We start from the raw sequence: 27,511 nt of genomic DNA, 5'->3' as shown, positions 1-27,511 counted from the left end.
AAGTGCTGGGGGAAAACATACATGTTAAAAAGTATTTTATAGAAAAAGTACTTGTACTCAAAAGATTTAAATAGTTCTATAAAAGAGATGGAAGGTGAAATGATGTTACAGACTAAGGTATCACAGAGCTGGTAGAATTAAGAAAATCCTTCAAAGAAACTAACAATCCTGTAGCCAAGTTGAGCACTTCATTAGAAGCAGTGAAGAACCAAACTGAATCTACTAAGTATATAGTCAGTAACCTGAAAAGCCACCTGAGAAACTGTCCTGTAACGCAGAGGAGAAGAAGTGACAGGGAGGTTGTCAACAATAAGATGATAGATGTAGAAGAGAGAAAACAATGATCCAACTAAGAAGGTAGTTGCTGTCCCTCAGGAAGAAAACAGAGGAAATAAAACAGTGAAGGACACAATAAGAGGTGTGTTAAGAAAGATAGGAAGTTTTAAAGACCCCATTTACTACACCTCTGCCAGAATTCGTGAAAAAATACCAGCATCTAGACATATTCTGGCGAAACTTTTGAATTTCAAAAAGCAAACCCACAGAAATATGTTTTAAGCTTCTAAACAGGAAAAAAAAAAAAACTCTGCGGGAACAAAAGTCAGTCATGTCTCAGACATCATCTCAGCCTCACCTACCAGAAGATGACACAACTTGGCTTTAGGGTTGTGACTCTTAAATTCTATATTCAGTCAGTTGTCATTCCTTTATGAAGTAAACAGGAAAATAGCCTCAGATTTACTTAGGAAGCACATCGTTTACATGTTTTTCTTGAAAAAATTACTTAATGAAATATTCCAAGCAGCTGAGAAACGAACCAAAATAAATAATTCTGTTTGGGGGAAATTGTGATACTAAGCGACTATTTGTGAACATGTAACAGTAAATGCTGAATTATGCTTAAATTGTTTCAAATATAGTATCACCACAAAATGTAAAATCAAAATGATTTTTGAAAGGATGGATACATCAAATAAAAATGGGTAGTTTCACAGATAACAACTTGGGTCAAAAATCTCAAATGAAGCCAGCCAAAAAAGTAGAGTTATGAAAAAAAGTCTAAGAGTAAGTAAATGTGTTCTGATGTCCTCATCTTACACACAAGGTTTTCAACAGATACTGTTCCGCTGAATGTAATTAATACAAGCAAATTTAAAATGTATTTGAAAAATGGAAGGTAATCCATTTTTAATTTTAAATACTATATATATGTCTACCAGTCAACTAGTGGATGCCTGAAATAGTACAGAACCCTATATATATACTATATTTTTCCCCAAACATACATACCTTTTCACTTAAAGGTAGCAGTTTACGGCTTTAGCATATCAAAATTGCCAGCATCACTGCTCTTGCACTTTGGGCCCATTATTAAGTAAAGTTGAGATTAATTGAGAGGTAAAAATTATTTGTGTGAGAGAGACATTACAAATAAAAATGAAAATAAAAACTGTTAAAGATCAAAGAGCTATTATTGTATTGGCTGTTGTTTTACACCTTAAGTTAAAATAGATGTTTTTTGTTTGTTTTAATGTTCATTTGAGGATATTTTTTCCATTGCCTTTCAGAGAGAGTGGAAGGGAGAGAGAGAAACATCGATGTGAGAGAGACGTATCAATTGGTTGCCTCACTCACGTGCCCCGACTGGGGCCATGGATCAAACCTGCAACCAAGGTACATGCCCTTGGTCGGAATCAGACCCTAGACCCTTCAGTCTGCAGGCCGACACTCTAACCACTGAGCCAAACTGGCCAGGGCAAAGTAGATGTTTTTTAAAAATCTTTCATATAGCACCAGATCCTGGCAAATTTCCCTTAAGGAAGTTTTCTAATATGGGAAATGAAGTTAAAAAATAATTTTTACCAGCCTTTTAGACTGTGATTTTGTCTGTTATTTAATAATACATGCTTGAGACTTAAAAATTTTTTTACACTAAAAAGAGGCCAAATATTCAAATAAAAGGAGACTATATATTACTGTAACAATGCTAGAATGACCAAAATTTTATGCTACTCGAACTAGAAAAGATCAAAGAAATTGCATAGGTGCCCAGTGACACTACCAAGAGATAGTAATCCATGGAGCACTATACTCTGGTCTAGTGGCATAAGGAACAATAAATACTTGAGAGGTAATCTTTGCCAAAAATGTCTGAAATACATAGGTTGATTTATTGTGGTATCATTTTCACAATATTTGTTGATACTTTCTTCAGCCTCAGTTTGGTTCACTTATTCAACAAATATTTATCGCCCACTCAGTACTAAGTAGCCAAGTCTGGCACCTGCACCTGGCATCATTTACAACTGGGTGAGTGGGATAGGACTTAAATATTACTGGACAATTGACAGAATATGTCACCCTATAGGCCACGGAATATATTTTGGATGTGCTTGGCCTTTATGGAATTTTACTCTTTTTTTTGTTATGGTGGTCCAGTGCCAAATTAAACTACGTGTGCAGTACATACCACTTAGCCTAATTCATCCATCTGAAGTTCAACTTTCTTCATGTGATAACATCTAACTTTTAATGCATTAAGCTTTTCATTGGTCAGAATCAAAGCCATTGAAACTTTCGAATTGCAAAGGCCCTTATACCCATGGGCCTTGCTTGATACAGGACTTTGGCTTCATGGACTAGTTTAGTTTCAGCTCTCTCAGGTATTCAAAGAGCTGTTGATATGAGGGATGTTAAGTGGGTTACCTTCATGGAGGTCCCTAGAATATCTGTAGGAGTTTAGGGTGGAGAGAAGATTGTCAGCCAGGTTAGCAAATCTTCAATAAATATCAGTAAGTGACCTAGAGATCCTATAACTAATTCTGTAACAAAGACTTTTGTGACTATGTGTTTTAAAACCAAAGCGTGGATTATTTTTAAATCTCAGACTTGCAGAGTAACAAGAATGCATATAGAAAATGCATTCAACCAAAATTTATTAAACGCCAGGCATCCTTCTGGAAACCTCGAATGCATCAGGAACTAAACAGTTATCTCTGACATGAAGCTTTCATTCTAGTTTGGGGAATACAGTCAAGAAACAAATAAAAAAACTATAAACAGTAAATTAGAGTATATTACAACATGATTAAATATATAAAAAAGAAGAGCAGAGTAACGGGAATCGGGTGTTAGCAAGAGATTTCCCTAAAGGGTATTAAAAAGAATGAGTAGTTGTCAGGATATATCTTGGTTTGATGTAGTTTGCCTCATGCCTTTTTTATGTAATTTATTTATAAATTTTAATATATTAGGAAATTTACAGTGCTTGATAAACTGCTTCAGCTTTGCTGTGTGTGCTACAAAGGCAAAACATCTTTTGTCGTGTAAACAACTCTAAGCAATGATTTTGTTCTAAAATATTTGTGTTTAATAGCTTTTCTGAGCAGTCTGCTCTGTTTCAAAAAATGTGTTGTCAGAAATTTAAGTCGTAGTAGGTATAACTAAGTTTTAACGCATCATAAAAAGTTGATGTAGACCAGTGAAGGATTTATGGAAACAAGGAAATATTTTATTTCAGATTGTGATACTTAAAAGTACATAATACATTAAAGATCTAAAGCATATTCAGAAGTTTAGAGAGATTTCAGTTAGAGAAAAATATCTGGAGAAAATTTAGATAAGTAAAAGAATCTCAAGACTTAATTCCCTTAGAAGAAGTAATCTTACATTTTTATCAGGCACATATATTGAGGAGAGGAATTACTCTGAAATTTTTGATAGGTATCCATCTAAAGAAAACAAGTAATAGTTTGGTGGTCCTGAGTGATGCTATGTTATGAATAGACCTAATTTGGGACTGCAGTTGAATGGAGCACTATTTCACTTTTAGTCTGGATTGTGTGTTGCTGAGAACAGAATCTGTATTTCTTTGAATTTCCCCATCCTGTATTCCTCCCGGTATTCTTAAGGTCAGTCAAGCACAGTAAATAATCTTCACTTAGCAAGCAACCCAAATCACCGTCTTCCCATCCAATGTAGCTAATAAATTCTAAGCAAACTCTAAACTCTTTGTGAAGCATCCCTAATGGATACCTCACTGGACTGAAGAGCTTTTGGAAGCAAAATAAAATAATCATCTAAAGTTGAATGTTTTTGGATAAAGGTGACTAGGTCAACACTAAATTTAAAGCCAGTTTGAGAGACATTTTTTAATGGCACTTAGAAATTATGGCTAAAGGTCAGGCCGTTACATGTGATGTTGCTCAGATCCTTTGATGCTAAAGGTCTACAACTGACTTATGTGTAAGATGTATTTTTTAAAACATTAACTGTGATTTAAAGTAGCAAGAGACAGTGTTCAGGCCAGGGAAAATAAAGTCCCCTTCCCCAGTTTTTTGGTTGAAATGGTTTGAGTTCAGTAATTTTATTGAACCTGAAAAAAAATTATTAATAGCTGTCTCCACAAAGGGAAATAGGGAAGCTTGCCCCTGTCAATTCCTGCTTAGGAGTTTCTGAGATATTTTGAGATCCCAAGAAAACTGTGGATGAAATCCATACCAATTAGAGATCTTGTGTGTTTGGAACCACTTAAAAATGCTGCACAGGGCTCAAAGGAATTAGCAAAGCCTGCCACAGTATAGCTACGTTATTAATCTCCAAAGAGAATAGGCACCAGATGTTCTCACTGCCAAAGGAGACCTCGGTGCTCTTGATAGTCTTCAGTCATTTTGTCCTTTTAATAGATTCAAGTATCTGAAATGTTAATGGGTGATAAGGCTATGCTATTCCTCCATATGAAGTTATTAATAATCAGTCTGAGGAAATGCACTATTTTTGATAGGCAGGGAAATAAACATATGAAATTTGATATTTGTAAAAAATTGCCTCAAGCAAATGAGCAGAAATTCTTTGCCCATTTTTTTAAAACTTTCTTCGATTGCCTAGTGATGGGCATATCCAAACTGAGCGATAATCTTTTAAGTAAGTCTATTTTTGCTGTAAAATAATAAAATATTTTATTTATTAATTAATTTCCATGAGCTAGGGATTGAGGATATAGTAGTAAACAAAGCAACCATGGTCCCCTGGAGCTTAGTGAGAGAAGCAGACGTTAATTAAATATTGCCCATATAAATAAGTAATTGCAAATTGTAATACATGCCTTGATGAGAAAGGACTGGATGCTGTGAACATGTTTGACGGGAGCCTCACCTAGAGTTAAAGCTCTAGATTCATTTATTCAGCCATATTTATTGAGCACCCACTTTGTGCTCAAAAAGCCAAACAGATTTCCATGGTCATTTAAAACATTACACTGCCCGGCCGGGCGTGGCTCAGCGGTTGAGCGTCGACCTAGGATCCAGGCGATCGGGGTTCGATTCCTGGTCAGGGCACTTGCCCGGGTCGCGGGCTCGATCAGAGACTTTCTCATCATTGATGTTTCTGTCTCTCTCTCCCTCTCCTTTCCTCTCTCTGAAATCAATAAAGATATGTTAAAAAAAATAAAAAATAAAACATTACACTTGTGACTCAGTTTGGTAGACGGAAAGATGCTACGAACAATAACAAACAACTTAAAAATAAAGATAAAAAAGATTCCAGGGATGGAATTTTATTTTAGTCATCTGGTCATTCTTCAAATACAGCTGCTGTTCAGTATCCTAAGGAGCATTTGAGTAATGCTTAAGATTTTTTAGCATGTCCAAATATTTTCATATCATTCATTTTATTGCAAAATTCCCGTTAGAAAAGTAATACTGTAACATCTTAAAACTTTAGAAAACAGGGAAAAGTGGGGTCAGTGGGACCCCCACAATCCAAATATCTTAGCACGGACATCATGATAACCGTCAAACTAGTTTACCTTCGCTCCCTGCCAGGCTTCGTGAAGAGCAGACTTGGTTCCCTCTCCACTTCACATGCGCCTTTCAACCCAGCAGAGTTCAGCTTCAGCCCTCATCTCAGGTCCTCCAGATCCCCTACCTGTTGAATTCGGCAATCTCCTCTCAGATCTCCTTTGACTTGTCCATTCTGCAGTTTGTGCCCTGCAGCCTTGAATGATTTTCTGTTTGCCCAGCTCAGTCCTGGTACCCTTGTCTTCTCCTGTTTCTTGAAATGCTCTCTCTTACTTTCCTTCACCTTATTGCTCAGCTCACCTTTTAAATACCTGTCTGGTTTTCCACTCTGGTTATATTTGCCTCCTGCATATCCTCAACCATAACCTTACTGTCTTCTCTGCTCTGATGACTTTCACATGTGTATCTCTAGCCAGGGCCTCACTTCGGAGCCCAAATATTCCTCTGCCTCTTAGATAGTTCCACTCTAACCTGATTTAATTATTTTCTCTGAAAAAGAAATGTATGGCTGGCACGATCCAGCTGGAAACCTAGTAGTAACTTGACGCTCTCCTTCTCCTTCGCTCCCCATAGGTACCCCAGTCAGCAGAATCAAAGAACCCTGCCCTCTTAATCTCTCTATAACCTCTCCCCTCCTTTCTGGTCTCATTGCAAATGTCTTCATTTAGAGCTTTGTCAGTTCTGTTCCCCATATAGGGCCTTCCAACTGATACACCTGTTTTCACCCTCCCTCTTACCCACCCTCCTGCTGCTTCCAGAGCCATCTTCCTAAAACACAGGTCTGAACTTGTTACTAGTCTGCTTAAGCGCCTATGGGTGGCCCCCAATTATCATGACATCTAAATGGGCACTGCCATTTAGAACTCCTGGGTTACTTTGACATCAAGATGAAAAAGCAGGGTAACTAGTAACCAAAATAAAATTAATGCTTGAATAGTACATTGCACTTAAATTTTATTAGCATTTCTTATCTTCATGAATTTTTAGTTTTTATATATATTTTTAACTCCCTGCTTTTTAAGATCAGTATTTACGTACCGTTTTTATTTGAGGTGTACTGGCTAATAAAGCCAAAGGAAGCATGGGAGAATGTTTGCCAAAACCAGTGATTTTCTTTTTGTTGTTATTACTGCTACACTATTTTCTTGACTGGAATAGTTTGCCTCTTGAGACTGTTGCTTGTTTGCAGTAATGAAATTATGTCATCAGCATTTAGGGGGATACTTGTCCTCATATTTGCGATGGCAGCAGTACAAAATACAATAAATTCTCAAACTGTATCCAACAATCAAACATAGCGCCGAAAAGTAGTCCAAGACATTTTTTTCCACCGAACCAGGCAAGGAAAAGGCTATCCTTGACTCTAACGCAGAGGCCATTGCGGATGTCATAATGTAAGTGCTAATCTCATACACTCAGCCTGTAATCACTTTTTAAGCAGTCAAATCTGAGCCAGTTAAAGCTGCTAAGCCTCACATTGATTTTGGTATTTTTATCAGTAAGGTAAAAAATAATATAATTGTGGTTAGCAGAAAAATTATGAAGCCTGAAATCTGTTGCCTTCTCCCATAAAATGTTAGATCGAGAGAGTAAAATCTGCACTTTATTAAAAAGAAATCTCGGCTTCCTGTCCAAAATGATAGACTGAGCATACATGTTTGTTTCCTTCTTTCCCAAGAGACCCCTTTAAAGTGAAAGCAAGAAAAACAAAAAAAGAGGAGGAAGGGGGTGGAGAAGAAGATGAAACCCACTGCAGAGAATGGGAGGGAGGGCAGGGGGGCCTTGAGCAGTCAAGAAATTTTAGCCAATTTTTCCAAGGAAAAATAAAAAGGGTAGAAATGCATTAATGGGTACAACTGATTAAAGAAAGCTGTAGCCCAAAACATGTACAACAGCTCTTGCAGAGATGCCAGCAGGATTATAGAGAGGCTCAGGGTGCAGACTTGTTAAGAGCAAAACGGTGGGACTCCCAGCAAGGTGTTCAGCCGAAAGTCTGAAGAACAGCTAGACCCGTTTTACATCGTCTTCACTTTTTTTCTTTCTTCTTCCAGTTTTCCAGATTTTTTTGAATTGAATTTATTGGGTTGACATTGGTTAATAAAAATTATATAGGTTTCAGGTGTACAATTCTATAATGCATCATCTGTACATTGCATCGCGTGTTCACCACCCCAAGGCAAGTCTCCTTCTGTCACCATCCCCCCCACATACCCTCTTCTGCCTCCTCCCACCATCTTCCTCACTTTCATATTTAGAATCACAGATCATCAGTTACCCACAGGGAAAAATAACTGGAACACTGCTGTCTTAGGATATTGAAGAGCCTGTCTGGGAGAATCGGGGCTGCTATTGAGGTGTGGTGCTCCAGAGTAAACCATCTCCCCACCAGGGTTCAGGGAGCCCGAGGACAAGCCCGTGTCCATCAGCAAATGATGACATTGTTGCCAGAGCTGCCAGCCAGCTTTTCTGTTCCAAGTTCAAACACAGTAAGGAAGCGGACCCTCACGGTACCGACGGCAGAGGAAACCTCCCTGAGCTGCGTAACAGAAATGGCCACTCAAGGGTCGCCAGAGATACATAAAGAAAACCAAAGGCAGGGAGACAGAAACCAGGATACAGAGAGTCATTGCCCCAGCAGAGGCAGAGATACTTTAGAGAGTAATAGAAAAACCCAAACAAAACAACTCTAATTCATATTCTCTCTAGTCCAATGTCAAATGTTGATATTTGATGTGTTTAAGTTATAAAATGAGATGATGCTGTAAAAACAAACAGCTGGAGACCACGAATAATGTGAACAATATAAGTTGCCAAAGATACTGGTGATGCAGTGTCACATGTATAAATTTTTAAACATTTTATATTGTTTATGGATATAGACATATGTAGAAAATGAATGAGACAAGTGCAGGATGGCACATAAATAATTATCCTTGGGCACCAGGAGGTGTAGAGTGAGGGAGAAGACTGGAGGCAGACCTGGCGATAATTGTAACATTTTATTTTGTTAGGAAAAAAGAAAACTGAAGCAGCTATAGAAAAAAATGTTATCTGTTCAATCTGAGTACCTAATATCTGTTAAATCATGAATGCTTGGTATATAGAGTGAGGCAAAAGTAGGTTTATAGATGAGAGTATTCAAAACAGTTTATTCTTGTACTATTATTATATTATTTTCCATATGAATAGCCATAAACCTGCTTTTGCCCCCCCCCCCCGTATTTTGTGTACTTTTGTAATGGGAGATTAGTGTAAGTGTAAATACTGCATCTTCATCGATCAGAAGCAGGAATCAGATTATGATGTGTGATGGTGGCATTGTCCAGTGATGCACAGTTCTCTGCCTGTGGAAATAATGGAACTATTCTGCATCTGTGTTTGTGTTGTTCGAGAGAGTAGCCACTAACCACATGTAACTGTTGAGAACTTAAAAGGTGATGTGACTGAGGAACTGAAATTTTAATTTTTTAATTGTAATTCGTTTACATTTAAATTGTGACATGTGGCTGGTAGCAACTGTATTGGACAGTACAGATTTAAAATGAAGAAATGAAGAGATAGCAACATAAGCATAGAATTAAGGACAACCTGTTAACATAGTTGTCCACAGGGGTGGGGAGAATTGAAAGGGAATAATTCACTGAGTTGTCTTGCAGTATTTGATTTTCTACTACATGCATGTATTTTGGTTAATTACTACTTAGACTTTGGGTCTTTGAGGGGGAATAGAGAATCATCCTTTTAAAAATGAGATAAAGGTTATACTTGAATTGTCAATTGAAGTGAATAATTGGGCCACAGTATCAAAGCTCTAAGCTTCAAACAATTTTTTTTAGCAGCAGGTCTTCATAGAGAGTTTTATTATTTGGCTCGAGGTAGCTAATAAGGTGAATTGTGGCAGTGAGATTAACAGATTCTGGCTTCAGAGAAATGAAAAGCTACACATTTTGAAATGTCCTGGAATTATAGAGCTGTGAGAACTGGTGCACACAAAAACATAGATCTGCAAATCTCCAGCTTGTCTAACCAAAACCATACTGAAATGCACACCATCATTATTAAACCATCACCCAAGCCCAACTGGGATTTACTGTGCTCAAGCTTATTTTGCATTTGAAGACAACAAAATATTTGTAATTCCATTTCAGTTCAGTGAAGTCTTTGGTCGTGGGTCCTTTCCGCTGTAGTCTACTGATGGGTCCTGTAGCCAACTTCCTGAGGTTTCTAGTTTTCATTGGGGAGGGGGCGGTTGGGGAAGATGTAGGGGAAGTGAAGCTGTATAGATATCAGTCCTTGTTAAATCAAGAGTAGGGGAACCAGGGCTGCATTTTCCAGACATGGTCCAGATGGAATTGGCTTCAACTTGTTTATAATCTGTTGCTAGTTTTAACAACTTCAAAGATTTTTGAAAGGAAGTAGGAAAAGGTTGGACTAGAGAGTTGACAAAGTTTTTCTCAGGAGGCTGTTGGAGTGAAACATTTAAAAATCGTCAACAGAGCACTACTTGTAGAGAGCTATGTCATTATTCTACTATGGGTTCAAGTAGACACAGCAGCTTTAATTAAGCCACATTATGAGTGAAAGGGGATAATTCTTTCTATTGCAATTTTTAAAAAATTCATTTTAGTGTAGATGTTAGCGAGCACCCAGAACATAGTGTCATCATTAACTGGATCACTTGCTCCTTATATTTGAGATGTAAATGGATATATTCTGGACCTGCTTCACGTTATGCCAGCAGTCTGAAGTTATGTCTGCAGGTTAATTTGGCCTGATGGTTGGATAAAACTGAAGCAGAACTGCCACATTCCAGCGTGTCTGCTTTAATGGTAGTACCTGTATTTATTTGTATCTGGAGATGAGGATTCTTCAAGGGCAGGAACTATTTATTGAATGTAAGATATTCTTGATAACAATAGGCTGGTATCTTTAAAAGTACAGTTTATAGTATAATATACCCAAATCCAACTTCATCTAGTAGAAACAAAGGGATGTATTGGGGGTGGGATGAACCAACTGTTTATACAGGTTTTCAATCGGCTTTTCTTTTAAAAAGTGCATGGAATGCATCCAAAGCTAATAATGTTTTGTTAGATGAGAAGACCAAAAGGGAAATCCTAAAGAAAGGAGGATGGGTGATCTTTCTTTAATGTCAGAACTGACATAAACACCGCCCCCCTTTGCTCAAGATAGTTTTCTCAACAAGACCCAGATTGCTTCAGTCTTTGCCTATCACCCTTTGAAGCACTTTCCTTATTAGTAGGAGTGGGGGCAGGGTTTCCTTTGAGGATTTTTACGGCAGTGAAGAGTTCCTCCTTTAAATATTTTCACATGATGAGGGAATTCCGCTTTCAAAGTGCTGTCATCACCGTGGCTTCTCTGCCATGAGACAATTTATTCCTGCGTGAAGGGCCTTCTTAGTTTGATTGTCAATAGGACTTACCTTTCTGATGGATTCTCTTTCTATAGAGCTGCACTTTTTTGAGACCTAGCAAAAGAACTCAGCATTCTCCTGTGTTGACCTCATTGGTGAAGTTGGCCATGGCTGTCTTTTGAAATGTGTTGGTTTCATCACACGGGGTTATAGTCCTCAACGTGGTTTCTCTTGGCAGTCCCACTAATTAAGATTTGGGTGACAGGTTGAATATTCTATCTTGAAAACTACATTTCTAATACCGTGAAAAGGGACACTGTAAGTTTTAGGGAGTTTTGAAATGTTCTTTTTTTTTTTAGTGACTCTTTCAATGTTTAAATAACACCATGATAAACAACAAATAAACCAAGTGTCAACAGTTTTCCCAGAAACATTGAAATCTTTTGAGAACCTCTACTCAGTTCTTGAGCATAGTCTTCTGGAAGGTTCTATAAATATTTAATTCATGGTTACAAACTGTATAGCTATATGGTTTAATAGTGCATTGGAAAGCAGTTTGCTCCCTTCCCTTTTAACAATTTGGTCATTAGAAGGTGAGAGAATCAGTATTGTTTAAGATACATCCATCGTCTGCTTCTGTCGTGAGGCCTATAAGTGTAACTACCAGCTAATCCAGACAACCTGCCACCTCCTTCCTGCTAGAGTGTTCAAGTTAATGACCTCTCAGCCTTTTGTTGAGGGTGAAAGTGGAACATCAGAAGAGAGCCCTATACTAAAGTCAGAATACCCATATTCTAGTTTTGGCTCTTGCGCTCCTTCCTGCCTTTGTAACGTATCCTCTGTTCCCCTCCTCCCTCCAGCCCTGTAGGTGAGTGACCTAAACCATCTTCATGTTCTTACCATCCTAAATAAATAGTAAGCCTACTTCACCTACATAGAGAGGCTTAAGTATAATGACTGAGCCAAGTGGCATACTCCAGTGAGAAACCAGCGTTGGAATTTCTTAGTCTAGTCGGTAAAAAAGGAGTATGATTATATTTTCTCTCTTTTGTGAAACTCTGTGAGGTAGCATAATTTTTTTGTTTAAGGGTCATTGGAAATCAATTTAATAAACATTTGAGCTGTGTCTTTGTGCGGTACTCGTGATAGGCAGTGAGAACACTCAGGTCAGCGAGCCGGACTCTCCCTTCAGGGTGCTCGCCACCTAGTCAGGGAGGAGGGCACAGAAACAGGGAAGTCACAATCCAGGGACACGAGCAGCGCTAAGGTATATTTGATGCAGGGTAGCATGGCCGGGGAATATATGTGTGTGTGTGAGTGTGTGTGCGCGCGCGTCTATATATATATATGTATGTACACACATACACATTTCTCAGTACCTATTTTTAATTCTAGAAATAGGAAAATTTTTGTGATTAAGGAATAGAGGCAGCTTTATGGTAAACTAAGAACAAAATAAAACAAGCCCTGGCTGGGTTGCTCAGTTGGTTTGAGTGTCGTACCAATATTCCAAGGTTGTGCATTCGATCCCCAGTCAGGCCACATACAGGAATCAACCAATGAATGCATATATAAGTGGAACAACAGATCAATGTTTCTCTTTCTCTGTTTCTTCCTCTCTCTCTCTCCCTCAAATAAATTAAAACCCCCCACTCCTAATTCTTTACCTATTTTCTATTGGATCAATTATGTGCCCCATAATATTAGTTGTCATAAACCGCAATCAAATGAATTATGACATGGGCAGTTAAAAAATACAGAATGTTCTCATTCTTTCCATAAATTATTTTTCAGTGTCCTCAAACGTGACCATTAAACCTCTCTTTACTAGCAATTGGCACTTCTGTCACTAAGCAAAGAACAACAGCTGAATGTGTCAAGTAATCATTCTAGAGCAAATACTATAGCCCGGAGTATGTTCAGATTCTCTTTAGAATTTAGGCACTAGGGAAAATTGAGTTTTCTAGAGAAGACTAGTGTGTCTTAGCATAATTAATTTTGGTGGAATGTTACAACTAGAAGGGGAAGGTTTTCCTGGTGATTTGCAGCAATCTTGAACTCACATCAAGGAACTGGAAAGTGTTCAAAGGCTGGGGGTTAAGTCTAGCACTGACTGTGAAAGCTGTATTGTTGTGTAGTGGGGGATGGGGATCTTGGGAAAGAGTTTCTTATAAAAATTTGGCCTGAGCTAATTTGTTTTGTTTGAAACTGGAAATAGTATTGTTGAAGTTTGCATTCTGTTTTCTTTCACTAGGTGTAATAACACAAAGCACCATGTTTTTAAAGGGTTTCTTCCTTTCTGCAGGAATAAATTTGGCTTCTGAAAAAGAAAAAAATTGCACCAGCAATTCAGCAACATTGCACCTCTTTCATCATTTTGGGGATGCAAGTTTCAGCTCAGTAACTCCCGACATATTTTCTGGAAACATGTAAAAACATGCCCATAAGTACTGAACATAAAACCCGACTTTACACTCATAAACATTTGTATAATCTTATGGTCCATAAGTACTGAACATAAAACCTGACTTTACACTCATAAACATTTGTACAATCTTATGGTCCATTTACCATCGAGTTTCTTAAAGCTGTGTGCATATTTTAAAAATCATTAGAATAAATGAAAATTGGAACAAGATGCTATGAGAGAAGGTGCTACCCAGATATGCCTGAAGAGCACTGTTCTATGACTTGTTCCTATGAAGCGAGCAAGCCTCCTGCCCCTAAAACAGATAGAAGCAATGCTTTCCAGATACACCCCCATCCCAAGAAATTAAATATCCATATTCTTAGTATTTTAACCATCCAAACTAAGTGCTGAAAAAGAATGCTTCCTAGAGAGGTGTGGGATAAACTGTATTTTGGAAAATGGCACATTTTAGAACTCATAGTGCTTCAGGGCTGTGCCCAGTGACCCTGAAGGTAAGAGAAAGAAGAGAAAGTGGTGAGAGGGAGCTTTATAAGTCCAAAGATGCTCTAGAAAACTACTAGATGGTCTAAGAATGTCTCATGAAACAGAAAATCCCAATGCAACTGTAATCTGAATGTGAGGAAAAGGTTATTCTTAAAAATTAGTTGCACTCTTGCAAAATATATTAGCCTTCAGCTTTTAACTTTTTTTTTTCAGGTTGAAAAATGTAAGCATGAGTTTTGCGTTCTAACCCAAGGCTTTGTATCTCTCTTCTCTCCGGTTGGGTTCTTGTGCCTGCTCTGCCCCAGGTTGGCCTTCATTCCACGATGTGATCAGTTCTGACGCAATCACACTCACAGACGACTTTTCCTACGGGATGCACAGGGTGGAGACAAGCTGCTCTCAGGTCAGTTAACACCCCCCACCATTCCACTGCCAACCCCAAAAATACAGTGCTCACTCTTCATTGAAAAGGCTTCCAAGACTCCTGGTTTTGCTAAATACACCAATTAATTCCAAGTGAATGGTCACAAAAGGGGCAGACGACCGCCATGAAGTCTCTTACGAAGTCTTAATGGTACCTCAGCCATCAGGTGTTTAGCAAGTCCAATTCCATGTCAGTCGTTGGCTTTAACATGATTAGACAAAATCATTGGTAGGAAAAATTGTCAGTTGACAGTAGAGTGGGGAATGAAGATTTCATTTTGTGGCCTTACATCATCTGATGTTTAGACCACCTTCCTCTCCCTGCAGTTCTGTGCACGCATTACCTCTAATGGCAATGATCCAAACATAGTGAACAGAGACCCCAGAAGCAGCTTTCCGTGGCTCGGTGTGAGTGGGGAGGGTGGAGAATGGCGGTAGGAAGAGGAAGTTCAGTGGTAGGCTGTATGCACGGAGGGTGGGAATACGGGATAGGGTGATTTCTCCTCTACTTCTCCAAGAATGTAGACCAGTTCTCGTTTCCAGGGATGTTCTGATTAGTTCCCGTTACTCTGCTCTCACCAAACTGACTGTGCTGCTCTAAGAGAGAGAATGAGTGTGCCTTGAGGAGGCGCAAAAATAGTTCATCGGCACCCCAGTCAAGAGACTTGGATATGCAGGTATTCGGCGCTTAAACCTAGAGAAATAGCCAGAACCTTCCGGCATATAGAATAAGAGCAACCATGCACTCTACTCTGTAGCGGGCAGGCCTGTTCTTATCTGCTTTGAATGAGTGAAATGCAAAGTCTGTGTATCGTGGCACTGAAATTCATTGATACCACAGAGTGTTTTGTTGGGGGATGTCTGTTGCACATATCAGAGGTAAAGGGGGCACAGTCAGGCAGCTGAAATAGCAAAGTGATTGCCATGTGGGCCTCCCTCAGCATTCTTCTACCTGCCCTTTAACCCCCTCCATCAGGCACAAGAGTTTTAGGGAGTAGGTGGCATATTTACCACCAAGTGGGGAGGGAGATTGGTTTGACCCTAACCATCTGATGAATTTCTGTTTTCATTTTTTTTAAATAAGGTTGGCAAGCTTACTGTCTTCAAATATGGGAGCTACTCTCTCCTTTGCAAAGCAGGCTCTTATTTTATCTAAGTCACATTTTCAGTTCACTCTTCGTTTCTCAGATATGAGTCTCTATGCAAGCTAGTGGAACTTTGTGAAGCTGGGTCTCCCTCCTGAGATTCTAATTTAATTGGTTGGGGTGAGGCCTGAACATTGGCATTTTTAAAAGCTCCTCTGGTTAATACTCACAATAACCTTACTAGTTATATACTTTCATTCTCTCTCATTTTACAGTTGAGGAAACTGAGGTACAGGGAGGACAGTTACATTAGTGTAAACTTACATAGGTTTATTTAAGAGGCAGAACTGAGATTGAATTTGGGCATTTAGCTCCGGAGCTCTTTACAATGCTTAAATTGATAGAGATGATAGATAGATGATAGATAGATAGATAGATAGATAGATAGATAGATAGATAGATAGATGATAGATAGATGATAGATAGATGATAGATGCACTATAGTCGCGTTGAAATTAGAAAAAAAATCCTATGATCCCTCAAGAGTTAGTTTAACTCAATTCAGTTTTGAATCCTGTTGAACTTTAATTGATATTTCTATAACTGCCACAAAAACAAATTATGACTACCCAGGAATCTAAAATATTTGACAAAATAGTAACTTGGTAGGATGGTACATAGTAATTTATAACTTAGGCACATACATAATACTTAGTAAGCCTCTTTTAAGGCTAATAGTTCTTTTCTTTCTTTCGGATGCCTTAATGACTGCTACTCTCCTTTTTCGCTTAGAACCCACTTTCAAACATTGAATCCCATGAAAACCGAATAGAAAAGGCACAGAAAAAAGTGAGGCATAAGAAAGATAACTTTCCTGAAGGCCCTACTGATACCTTTGTGACTAATTCTTAAAATTCACAGTTGGAATAAACTTCTCCTTTCTCTGTGCCAGCCACAGTGATAACATCAGTAGTAGTAAAGACAAGACCAGGAAGGTGACCATAGAGAAGTGAAGCCCACAAAGTGTGGCAAAATTAGACAGAATTCACAGAAGATGTCAAGCTCACCCAGCCGTAGCTCTCAGCCCCTGGTGAAGAGCCCGGGGGATGGTTACTCTATCACCTGGGGGGTGAAGAAGTAACACGGGCCTGTTTCCGTTCAGCCTGTGTTCCCACCACCTTTACTTCTCATATTTAAAAAGTGTTTGAGCCATTCTTAAATGAAAATCTGAAGTTTAAAGAGAAGAGGGAAGGAAATTTGTTCCTCTAAGGCATGTGTAAAAATACATGCTTTGCAAAGTAAGTTTTATGTATAAAACAGTTGGGTTCCAGCCCCCAAAATGATACATTTGCTGGATGCTTCCCCACCCAGGTGAGCAGAGCAGGGCGTCTGGCACACGGGTGCCCTGAGCGCCCTGGGTTAAGTGCGCCGTGTCCCCTTCACATCAGCTTCTTTGTCTTTTAATTTGTGTTTCACGCACAAGTTTATTTTTCTTTTTTACATTTCCCTTTAGTTTTCCCTTTTCCATTTTTTTCATTCTTCCTTTTTATCTTGACTTGAAAAAAACACACAAACTGCTTTAATGGTTTCCATACCAGAGTAACCACTTGTGCTTTACTTCCTAGTGTCTCATTCGTAACACGCGTTCTCTCTATCAGCTTATCTTCTTTTGCCTTCTGTCCTTTCAGTTTGTGTAGCCTCTTCTCCTGCTCGTGACTTCTCCCACCTTTTCGTTTTGTTTTGTTTCCTTTTTGGTACGACAGCGTGTGGGGAACGCCTCTTTCTAAGTACCTTACGGTATTTTGAACCCACCTGTCTTGTTCTGTGTCGGGACCGAATCGCGTCGATGCGGTTTGTGCTGTGAAGACTCCCCTAGAGGCTTGCAGCGTCGCAGAGACGTCCTCAGTTGGGCCTGTTACGGGAAGCACTTCTTTCCTCGTATCTTCACAGCCTCTTGCACTGCCAGCTTACACAGATGCACCGAGCCTCCACGGACAAAGCCCGTAGACTCAGCCTGCCTGCCCGGCAATACGGAGATATGTTTTTTGGTTTGTTGGTCCCTGATCATTTTTTTTCTTTCCTCAATTCTCATCCAAGGACATGCTTTAGACAGAGGGGGAGAGAGAGAGAAACGTCAGTGTGAGAAAGAAACATCAGTTGGTTGCCTCCTTTACATGCACTGACCGGGGATGGAACCTGCAACCTTTTGGTGTGTACAGGACACCGCTCCAACCAACTGAGCCGCCTCACCTGGGCTGGTCCCTAATTCTTGCTGAAATACTTAGGATTCTTATTCTCTCTCTCTCTTTTAATGGTGATATGCAGTGAATTAGGCCTTATACTTGGGTAGAAATTGCAAACATGTTGGGAGCCATAACCCACTACCTCTTTACACTGCATTATAGTTTCCCAGGTGTCCAGTGACTTCTTAGGTAACAATATTTTAGTAACATTTTACTGAGAAAGTTAAGCTCAATTCAGTACTATCCTCACTTTTTGGAGAAAAGTGCAGTCAGGCTGTTCTATAAGACTTGCTGTGTAAGAAGCCTGGCTCCCTGCTGGATCTTTCAAGTAACAGCCTGGAAAACAAGCAGGGGCTGCAGAGACTCCTCACTGACTTCAGCAGGGTCCCTGCTGGGGAGGAAACGGGTGACACTGTTATATTCTGATTTGTGTGGCAACCATATATATATATTTTACCCTTCTACCTACAGAGTTGAGGAGTTACATTCCAGTTATCTCTTCCAAAGAGGATCTTTATCTTAAATGTGTCCACTTTAGGTGGGCACAGGCACCTTCCTACTGGCTGTAGCAATTTCCTAACAATTTTCAGTTATAAAGATTTTTCCTTAATTTCATTTAATTTACATTTTCCAGTTAGTGATAAAGCACACTGCTTCTATTCCAGTTGCACTGACTGCTATGGATAATTGTTTGACAGCTTCTCCCTAATCCTCCAACCCCAGCTGGTTAACCAGTGTTTTGTCAGGAGTTTAAATTCAGTGCAAAGAGGTAAGAGTTGCATGGTTAAAGCTATAGTTCAGAGAAGTAAGGCCCCTCCTGGAAATGCTTCCTTCTTTAGATCAAACTTCTACATCTGAAGCAAATGGTAGGCCAATAAATCACATAACTTTCTGTAACAATCTTTAAGGAAACCATCAGATCCCGGAGTTTACCCAAGTTGGAGTCTCTTTATGGCTGTTGCTATTACTGCTGGAATCTATGGTAGAGCCCCTAAGCTTGTTTTAGATCATTATTAATTTCTCCTAACTCAGCCAAATCAACAGAAAGGTAAATATCCACCAATACAAAGTATTTTTCAAAAGTTAAGCAGTTTTTGGTAAAACCCCAAACCTTATTAATCTTTTGCAGATGACAACTCGTATATTGCTGATGATTAAAGATACCCATGTGTTACAATAGGGTTGCAGACTCACAGCCCATCTCTCTTTTTCTTGATCTTTCAGTAAAGTCATAATGCTAAACTGGTGACTTTACAATCATTTCCTTGGCAAAAGATTAATATCATAGGCACAGAGGAAAAGAGCCCCTACTTACACACAAGTGTCTTCAATAACGGTGGGAGAAAACAGGATACTACTGGCAAAGTAAATTGCTTTTCTTCTTAAAACTCTTTTCTCCTTCCCATCCTGCCCCATGTGCCCAAGTGTAAAAGCTCTGCTTTGAAACTACTTCATCTTGTAGATCAAACACTTAAGAGAAAATGACAATAATAAAGCCCCAAACATCCTAGGAATAGCTGGGAGAAAACCCCCGAGGACAGTTGGAAATACATCAGTGCAGAAGTATGTAGCTGTGTTGAATGCACTATTTGTGCTGCTTATGCACACAGATTTTAAGGAATTATGTTAAATTTGATGCTCAATCACTTTTCTTTCTGGGCGGGGGGGGGGGTTGTCCTTTTCCTTGGTTCTCTTCAGGTTCCTTAGTTGCCAGCTTTTCTGAGTGAGATGCTTGGGTGATAAAGGATTTTTGTGGGAATAAAAATTTTTTTTCTTTTGAACACTATCTCCTGCTTCTCCAGAATGAGTGTTAGAATAGTCAGTTTGTATTTTACCTGTAAAATACAGAAATACATAATCATTTTAAAACAACGTTCAAAATGCACACCAAAGATTCTACCTTGAAATAAATCATTAACAGCAGGTTTCTGAGATTTCTTCATTGGGCAACTAGTTTGTTTCAGTTACAACCAGGTGTTCTGAGAGGTCCCAACACGTTGCCAGTTGGCTGGGGCCGGGAAGGCAGACCTCGCAGGCGGCAAAAGAAACAACGCATCACTGACAACTTCCATTCATCATCCCGGCCTTCGGCCCGGGGTAGGAGCTGGAAAGAATGGGCTCCATGTGCGTTCTCCGGGAGGAGCCTTCAGGGCTTGTGCACTTTTAAAAGAAACCCGGCAGTAGTCTTTCATGTGAGACTGGAAGTATCTGGGAAGACGCAGCCCCGGTGCCCTGTGGTTAGGCTTCCCTTTTACAAATGGCCTCTCAGTTTCGCAGGCGGGCGGACAGGTGTGGGCGGCACCGGCATAAAAGGACGCCTTGCTGTGCTTCGCGGTGCTGCTCCTTTCTCAGTTAGCTGAGCTGGGTGTGACTCTTCCAGAGCACTGTGGCAAGCACGGTGACGCTATCGTTCTCATTTTTACACCTTTTCTGAAGATTTCTCTACCCCATCCCCAACCCATTATAATTATTTGCAAGTGATTTTTGTTGCCTTTTCCTGAATATAACTTATCTTCCTATCCCCCTCCCTTTGTCTTTTGCCTGGATTAGGGACATCTAGAATCTGTGTTTTCCTTTCTGTTTAACAAAAAGACTAGTTCCAGATTGAGCAGATGAAACTGCAGACCAAAAACCCAACTCAGTTCAACAGATTAAATTACTATAACTTGGAATTTTTACAAATGATTTGGGAAATGAGGACCATACAAATACTTCTAAGTGGCTCCAAGTATATCCTGACTGTACTTTATTTTTGGAGTAAGGTAAATGGAACTGTTTTCTAAATATGCCCAAGAGATGATTGATAATGGCAATATCGTTTATTTTGCCCAGATAGCTGTATTCACTCATTTAAAAAAAACCCAAAAAACTATCTGAGTCTTTTATGTGAAACCCCACCCCTCAGATGCCAAGTGATCAAAGTGCTGGAGCTGCGTGTGTGATCCATAATTGTGTGCACTGGTCGCCTGCATGTGCAATCCGCAATTGTGCACACTGGTCACCTGCATGTGCCATCCGTAATTGTGCACACACTGGTCACCGAGAGTGCTCGTTCCCGTTGGCCTGCGTGCTGACTACTTGGCAGGCAGAAATAGGTGTTTTCCTGTCCATTGGGCAAGCACATGTACGTTTTACTGGTGCATCTTAGCTGCGGATGCCTGAAAATTTGGCCTCAATTGTTTATAGAAAGGAAAAGCAATCTGAGCTGTCAGCCTTGATATTACCTAAACCTGCATAGAATGTGGTAAAATAATGCAAGATTTGTTTTTTAGGCCTGTTTCATATTTTCCAGGCAATAGATCAAATCAGTTCAGGGTTCATTTTTAGTTCTTTAATAAGCTGACACAGTATGCTGGCAGTGAAATAAGGATGCACTTTTAACATGGAAGTGCCACACAGCCGAACTTGCTGTTTGTGCTCTTTATTAATAACTAGAGAGCCCTCGGAAATCGAGTTCAGCACTTTCAATGGGGAAACTGAGATTCTAACTCTTTCCATTGTAACGAGCACTGTCTCCATTCGGTATCCTAGTCTTATGCCCTTGTCAATTCCTACTTTCTTTTTCTGCAATTTATAAGTGTTTTACACGCCAGACAAGCAGTGAGAAGAATTAATAAGTCATCTATATGCCTCTTCTCTCATATTCTTCCCTAACTCTAGACTCTTCCATATGTTCAAAATGCCCTTCCCTAGATATCCACTCCTTCACTTCAGGCTCTTATACCACAGTCACCCCAGGAAAGCCACCCCTGACCCCCCGTACCTAAAATGTCAGCCCCCAACCCTGACACTTCATATTACTTTTTATTCTCCTTAGCATTTATTTCCACTACCACACTTTACAGTTCCTTGGTGTCCCTGTGTACGTATTATCTCTCTCTCCCACTATAATGTAAGCTCCATGAGGCCAGGGACTGTTCTGTATCTCCAGAATCTGGGACAGTGCCTTGCATTTGGCAGCCGCTCCATAAGTACGTACTAAATGAATGAATGGAAATCATTGCCCCAGGATTTGGTTTCTTTGTCACCTGAGAATGATGTGTTTTCACAACCTGTTTGAATGTGGTGTGCTAACGTCTCCATATCCTTCACCCCTGTCCCTGCTGAGAAGGGGAAGGAGATAGGTGAGTTTGACTTACGCTGTGGTCCCCTGGAGCCGGTCATCCCCAGCCTCAGAGCGGTCAGCGCAGGGCTTCATTCAGTGAGCCAGCCTTTTTGGAGATATTTTCTCTGGGCTAAATTTCTCTTAAACACCATCAGAACCATCTTCCCTCCTGCCTCTGTCTGGATTCTGTGCCTCTTTTCCTTCCCCAGCTTTTTGGATAGTCAGTAGCATGGATTTGAGTTAAAGAGCTATTCCTTCTTCACATAATAATACAGTTCATTCGAGTAAAGAAGCCAGCATCCCACTCCACCTATTGGAAGCCAGAAAAAAAAGACTGTGGATTAGCGATGTTTGCATTCGCCACACTTGCAGTCCTGGCGACCGTGACCAATGCCTCAAGCCTCACCATTGCTTTGCTGGGTTCTGAGAACATCCAGTGCTTCTCTGATGTTAAGTTTTACTGCCCATGAAAGCAAACATCACCTCCGTCACGGCCAGTTAAACAGTATCTTTTACAGTGGACTTCTGCATATCTGAAACCCACCCATCCAAAGCCAAAAGTAATGCCAGGGGGGAGAGATTTTATTCTGCCATGTTTCTTACAAGAGGAGATCAAGGGTCAACTCAATTCATAAAATTACTGCAGTCATTTTTCAGCTGGCTGAGAGACTTCACAGATCAAAAAATACAGTGGCTCCTAAATGATTTCTGATATGCACAATTCTCGTGTTTTTTCTTCTCAGCATGTGGTGCAGAGCCTGCCAGAAACCATCTTTGCAGCTATTGACGGGCGGATTAGAAATCATCCGCGATGGTTTCCATCGTTTCTCTGCAGGCTGGTCATCCATTTAAACTGCTCACTGTGGGTTCCTCTCAAAGCCTGCTTTGTACAGCTTTTCACTTACATTTTGCTCTTCTCTTTCAGTGTGGCGCTCACCTTGGGCACATTTTTGACGATGGGCCCCGTCCGACCGGCAAAAGATACTGCATAAACTCGGCCTCCCTGTCGTTCGCGCCTGCGGAGCGCGGCGCCGACGGCCCTGCGGCCAGCAGCCCGGCCCAGGCCGACCAGACAGAGCTGTAGAGGCCCGGACGCGATGGAAACAAGTGTACTTAACGCGCAGCTTATTAACAGAATTCAGAATTATCTATCTTAGATATATTTTTAAAAAAGAATATAGGGGCAGTTTTGTGCTATTGATATATTCCTCCTTTTGCTTAAACAGGGGCCCTGGCCACAATGCATTTTGCCGTTGACTAGATCGGGAACCGTTCATAACTTTAGCGCGCCCAGACAGCTCCGTGAAACCTCTTCACAAGCCGCTTCAGTACCTACCATTGGGCATAGTTTTCTTCACACATACAGCCGCTTTTGAGACTTTCCCCCGCTTGCTTAAGAGGCAGAGGTGCTTGGTCTTCAGACGTGAGAATTGAGATCTCCCGCGCACTGCAGGGCCCAGAGCTGAGGTGCGGGAGCGCAGGGCTCGGAGACCTGTGAGACACATGGCCCGAGGCATGTGCACAGATAAGGATGGGGTGACGTCTCCCGAGGCTGCTTAGCTTTGCGGACAGTTTGAGCTAAGGTCGTTTATTCTCACTAAAAGGGTGTGAAGGTCTAAAGTCTTTCCTTATGTTAAATTGTTGCCAGATCTGAGGGAGCGCAGGGAGTGTTGTGGCAGAGAAGTAAACATTACCTCACGGTTAGGCCTTTATTTTCTTTTCCATTGAAAACTCCGGAATGTAAGACAACTGTAAAACGTGGAGCCCCATTTTGCCCAAAGTTCACAAAGAAGAACACCTGCCGTTGCCTTTTCTAAGCCCGTCCCCGCACGCCTAATACCAGCTGCGTCTGCAAGGGCGTGCGGGTGGATCCCGCTGTGCAAAACAGGGCGGCAGAGAACAGAGCAGGGACCAAAGAGGCTGTCCCGGCACCAGAGGAGCCAGTATTATGCAGGAGAGCTGGGGTCCTGCACGTAGCAAACGGACCCCAAAGGGAGGGACTTCGTGCACAGGTTCAGGTGAACTCAGGAAAGAGGATGGGGGTTAATGTAGAAACAGCCAGGGGCTCGAGTCCCACCCTGACACTGATCTGCCGTGTGGCAAGAGACAAGCCATTTAGCCTCTCCATGCCTGTTTTTCATGCGTAAACCGGGACCTACAATATTTGTAAAAAATTGACACTCTCAGGGCAAAATTATTATCTTGCTGTACAGTTAAGATCAGTGTTGTGAAATTAAACTGATCTGGTTCTAATTGCCTCAAAGGCTGAAACCCAGGCATTTGAAATGGAAAGAAGCAGAGAGGAGGTTGACTTAGCTGATTGGTATGGAAACAGTTGGGCTAAGAGCCAGAAATTTTTCTTTGTAGCAGGATGGCTGGTTTTACTCTGAGAAGCCCTGCTTGGGTGCTGTATAACATTTAGTCTGGTGGGATGGATGTCATTGTGCACGGATATGAGCCGTGGTGATACAAGTTGATATCGCCGCCGCCAGGTGTGCAGGTACAGTTTATGGCTGACATATTTTGTGTCTGTAGCCTTGAATGCTAATCCCGAAATGTAGTTTTTGAAAAATACTATTTTTGTAAATCTTTGAAAGCTTATACAAATTGACATCTCATATGCACCAAGACAAAAATAAGAGGGACACTTGACAATCTTAAAGAAATAATGAGAAGTTAAAATGAAAAGTTGTGACACATTGAGATGTCATTGTGGTCACCTCCACATTCTTATGTGTCCACCAGCTTCCTGGGGAGGCCCTGACATCCCGGCGACTCTCCCTTGTCATGGATGCAGCAGCTTCGAGATTCCAGATAAGTTATGCTCGGCTTCCCTCTGCTCCCAGGTGTTTCCCCTCAGGCCCTGGGGTCGCTCGGGAATTTGCAGGTTTCACTCCCCTGTAGAAATGAGATATAAAATTTAAGATCATTGAAGCCTCAGCATCCAGACTGTCCTAGAAGCTGTTCCCAACCTCACAGAGGGAGCCCCCACATTTCCCAACGATCCCATGAGGAGTCGGCCAAAGAAGTGCACCTCCCGGGACCTTTCCTATCACTGCGTGAGTCCGTCCTTTGGGGGCACACGCAGCACTTCTCACATCGCTCCAGCTAGGTGTGGTGGCCTGCCCTGGGGCCCGCTGGACACGAGCCACAGTGTTGGGATAGACAAGGAAGATAAACGAGGGGCTTCTTTTCTCTCCCCAGAGACTCTGGGTTCTCATTGTTCCTTCATTTTTATTGTAGGGCTTAACATTTCCCTCAAAAAACTCTGTTTCTAATCCTTAGTCTTTGTTTCACGGGAAGGCAGTTTTTATCCTACCACGTTTCCCAGCATCAACTTTAAGAAAAATGTAACATCCATCGGAAAAAAAAAAGTGGGGTGTATGCATGTGGTTTGATTCCAGATTGCTTTTGAGTTTAAGTGGTATCAAATTTCAGTATATTTCTGTCTTATGTTAAGGAAATATATTACTAAAATGTCAGTGAGCAATAATGTCAGCTGTCGAGCACTAGATTTATTTTTGCAGGATATGGAGTGCAATGAACTGAGTCAATATGGCGAGGTGTATGTGATCTGTGGGAGTTATGCCATTTAGCATAGGAAATGCAGGGGACTTTCCCTCTCTGTGCCCAGCCCTTACTCTACCGTTAGGAGACGCAGGTTTCTGCTGGTGTATACAAAGTAGGTCCAGGTAATCGTGCAGAATAGATCCAAAGAAAGCCGCATATATATTGTATTAGAGAACATTTCTATGTGTTTAAACTTTTCACTTCTTAGATGCATTTAAATTCTTAATGCAAATGACAGTAATTTAAAAGCCTCTCCATGAATTGAAATGTCTTGCTATCAAATACAGAACATGATTGAAGGGATTATCATTTGGTCAGAAGTTCAAATATTATTTTTGCCTTGGATAGCTTTGTAATAATTTTTCTTCAAACAATTCAAAACTTTTGAAAATGATGTGAAATTTTCATTAAAAAGCCCTTTTCTTATGTTTATTGTATACAAGAATTATGCAATAAAATTTCTTTATAAAAATGTTTTCTCATCTGATTCCTAAAGACTCCTCATTTTTAGCACAGCTACATGGACTGTCCGCTGGGGTTTGCAGTAGGCTGCTCTGTTTACCTCCTTACCCAGCTGACAAACCTGTGGTTTGCAAGGAGGGCCTTTTACCTGATGCCTTTGCAAGCTGGGGCTCTGACGGTAGGGTTGAGTCCAACTCTCCATACCCCAGGCCCCAGGAAAGGCCTCCAGGGATTCAAAAGAGTGGAGGAAAGGGAAATGTTTGCAGAATTACTCAGCCTTCACCTCACCTCAGCAGAAACTTTAGCAGCTTGTATATGCTTTTGTGCTTCAAATATGGACTTCAGGGAGTTTCATCATAACTCTATGGGTAAAACGACAGGAATGATACCATGCTGATGCCTAGGTTTCCATTAAAGAATTTACTAGGGCCCGGCCGGGCGTGGCTCAGCGGTTGAGCCGTCGACCTGGGATCCAGGCTATTGGGGTTCGATTCCCGGTCAGGGCACATGCCCGGGTTGTGGGCTCGATCAGTGACTCTCTCATCATTGATGTTTCTATCTCTCTCTCTCCCTTTCCTTTCCTCTCTCTGAAATTAATAAAGACATATTAAAAAAAAAAAATTTACTAGGAAACTTACACTGTTGTCAAGAATTGGTCTCTAAGGAAACACAGGAGGAGTTCCCCATTACTCACAGATGAATTTACCTTGAAAATCATCTCTGCAGAAGAGCGTCTGTATATAGTCATGCACCACATAACAATGTTTAGGTCAGGGATGGACCACATATATGACAATGGTCCCACACCAAACATGTGGTCTGCAGACTATAGCATCAGTATCACCTAAAAAATCGCTACTAATACAGATTTTCAGGCCCTCTCCCAGACTCTCTGCACCAGAAGTTCGAGGGGCAAGGGAGGGCTTCACAATTTGTGTTTTAGCCAGCCCGCCATGTGATTCTGGTTCTTGTTCGAGTTTGAGAACCACTGCCTTGGAACTTCTAGTGAATAAAAATTCAATTGATATTCATTTTAAAAGCATTTCTACCTGACCCCCCAAAATAGCTTGATTTGTCATCACTGGTTGTCTTTCTACAGAGATGGTCAAACAGTTTTCCCAAAGCTTCATGTCTTTCAGTTCTTGCCCATTGCTCATTTGTCTTGTTCTGAAGGACTAGCTGAGCCTTGTCAACCAGCAGCAGCTTAACTCCTGTTAGTATTCCTGGGTGACCGCGGGCTGCCTGGAGGAGCTCAGCTGCCTCTCTAGAACTGCCGATGTCCGTGGCAGGGCTCCTCTCAGCAATTCCAAGACCTAGAGAACAGATCTGGATTTCGATCATGTACGTACAGACAGGGTGAGCCATGTACACAGAGAGCTGGTATCACCATAGAGCTCTGTTGTAACCTTAGAGCCGTTCCAGTAGGTTTTCATGACCTATATAGGGTGGGAAAGCTCCACCCACAGGCCCTCCTGATTCCTGTGTTGGTTAAGGTCTCTCTTGTAAATTTTGACATTTCCCTTTTTGATCAAGATCT

At 40.8% G+C, this 27,511-nt stretch overlaps 1 protein-coding gene across 1 annotated transcript in view; it reads left to right on the top strand.

The window, feature by feature from the left end:
• Positions 1–25,988, top strand: part of MSRB3 (methionine sulfoxide reductase B3) — a 146,404-nt gene extending 120,416 nt beyond the window's left edge. Inside the window, exons 6-7 of the mRNA XM_087814562.1 lie at positions 14,392–14,489; positions 22,868–25,988. Coding sequence (XP_087670688.1) covers positions 14,392–14,489; positions 22,868–23,026 — 257 coding nt within the window. The 3' untranslated portion in view covers positions 23,027–25,988. The remainder of the gene's footprint in view (positions 1–14,391; positions 14,490–22,867) is intronic.
• The last annotated feature ends 1,523 nt before the right edge of the window (positions 25,989–27,511 follow it).

Source organism: Miniopterus natalensis, chromosome 2 (genome assembly GCF_054644295.1).
Source record: "Miniopterus natalensis isolate mMinNat1 chromosome 2, mMinNat1.hap1, whole genome shotgun sequence".
In the NCBI taxonomy this organism is placed as follows: domain Eukaryota; kingdom Metazoa; phylum Chordata; class Mammalia; order Chiroptera; family Miniopteridae; genus Miniopterus; species Miniopterus natalensis.
The sequence above is the reverse complement of the archived record's forward strand: the minus strand, read 5'-3'. Positions and strand labels throughout refer to the sequence as shown.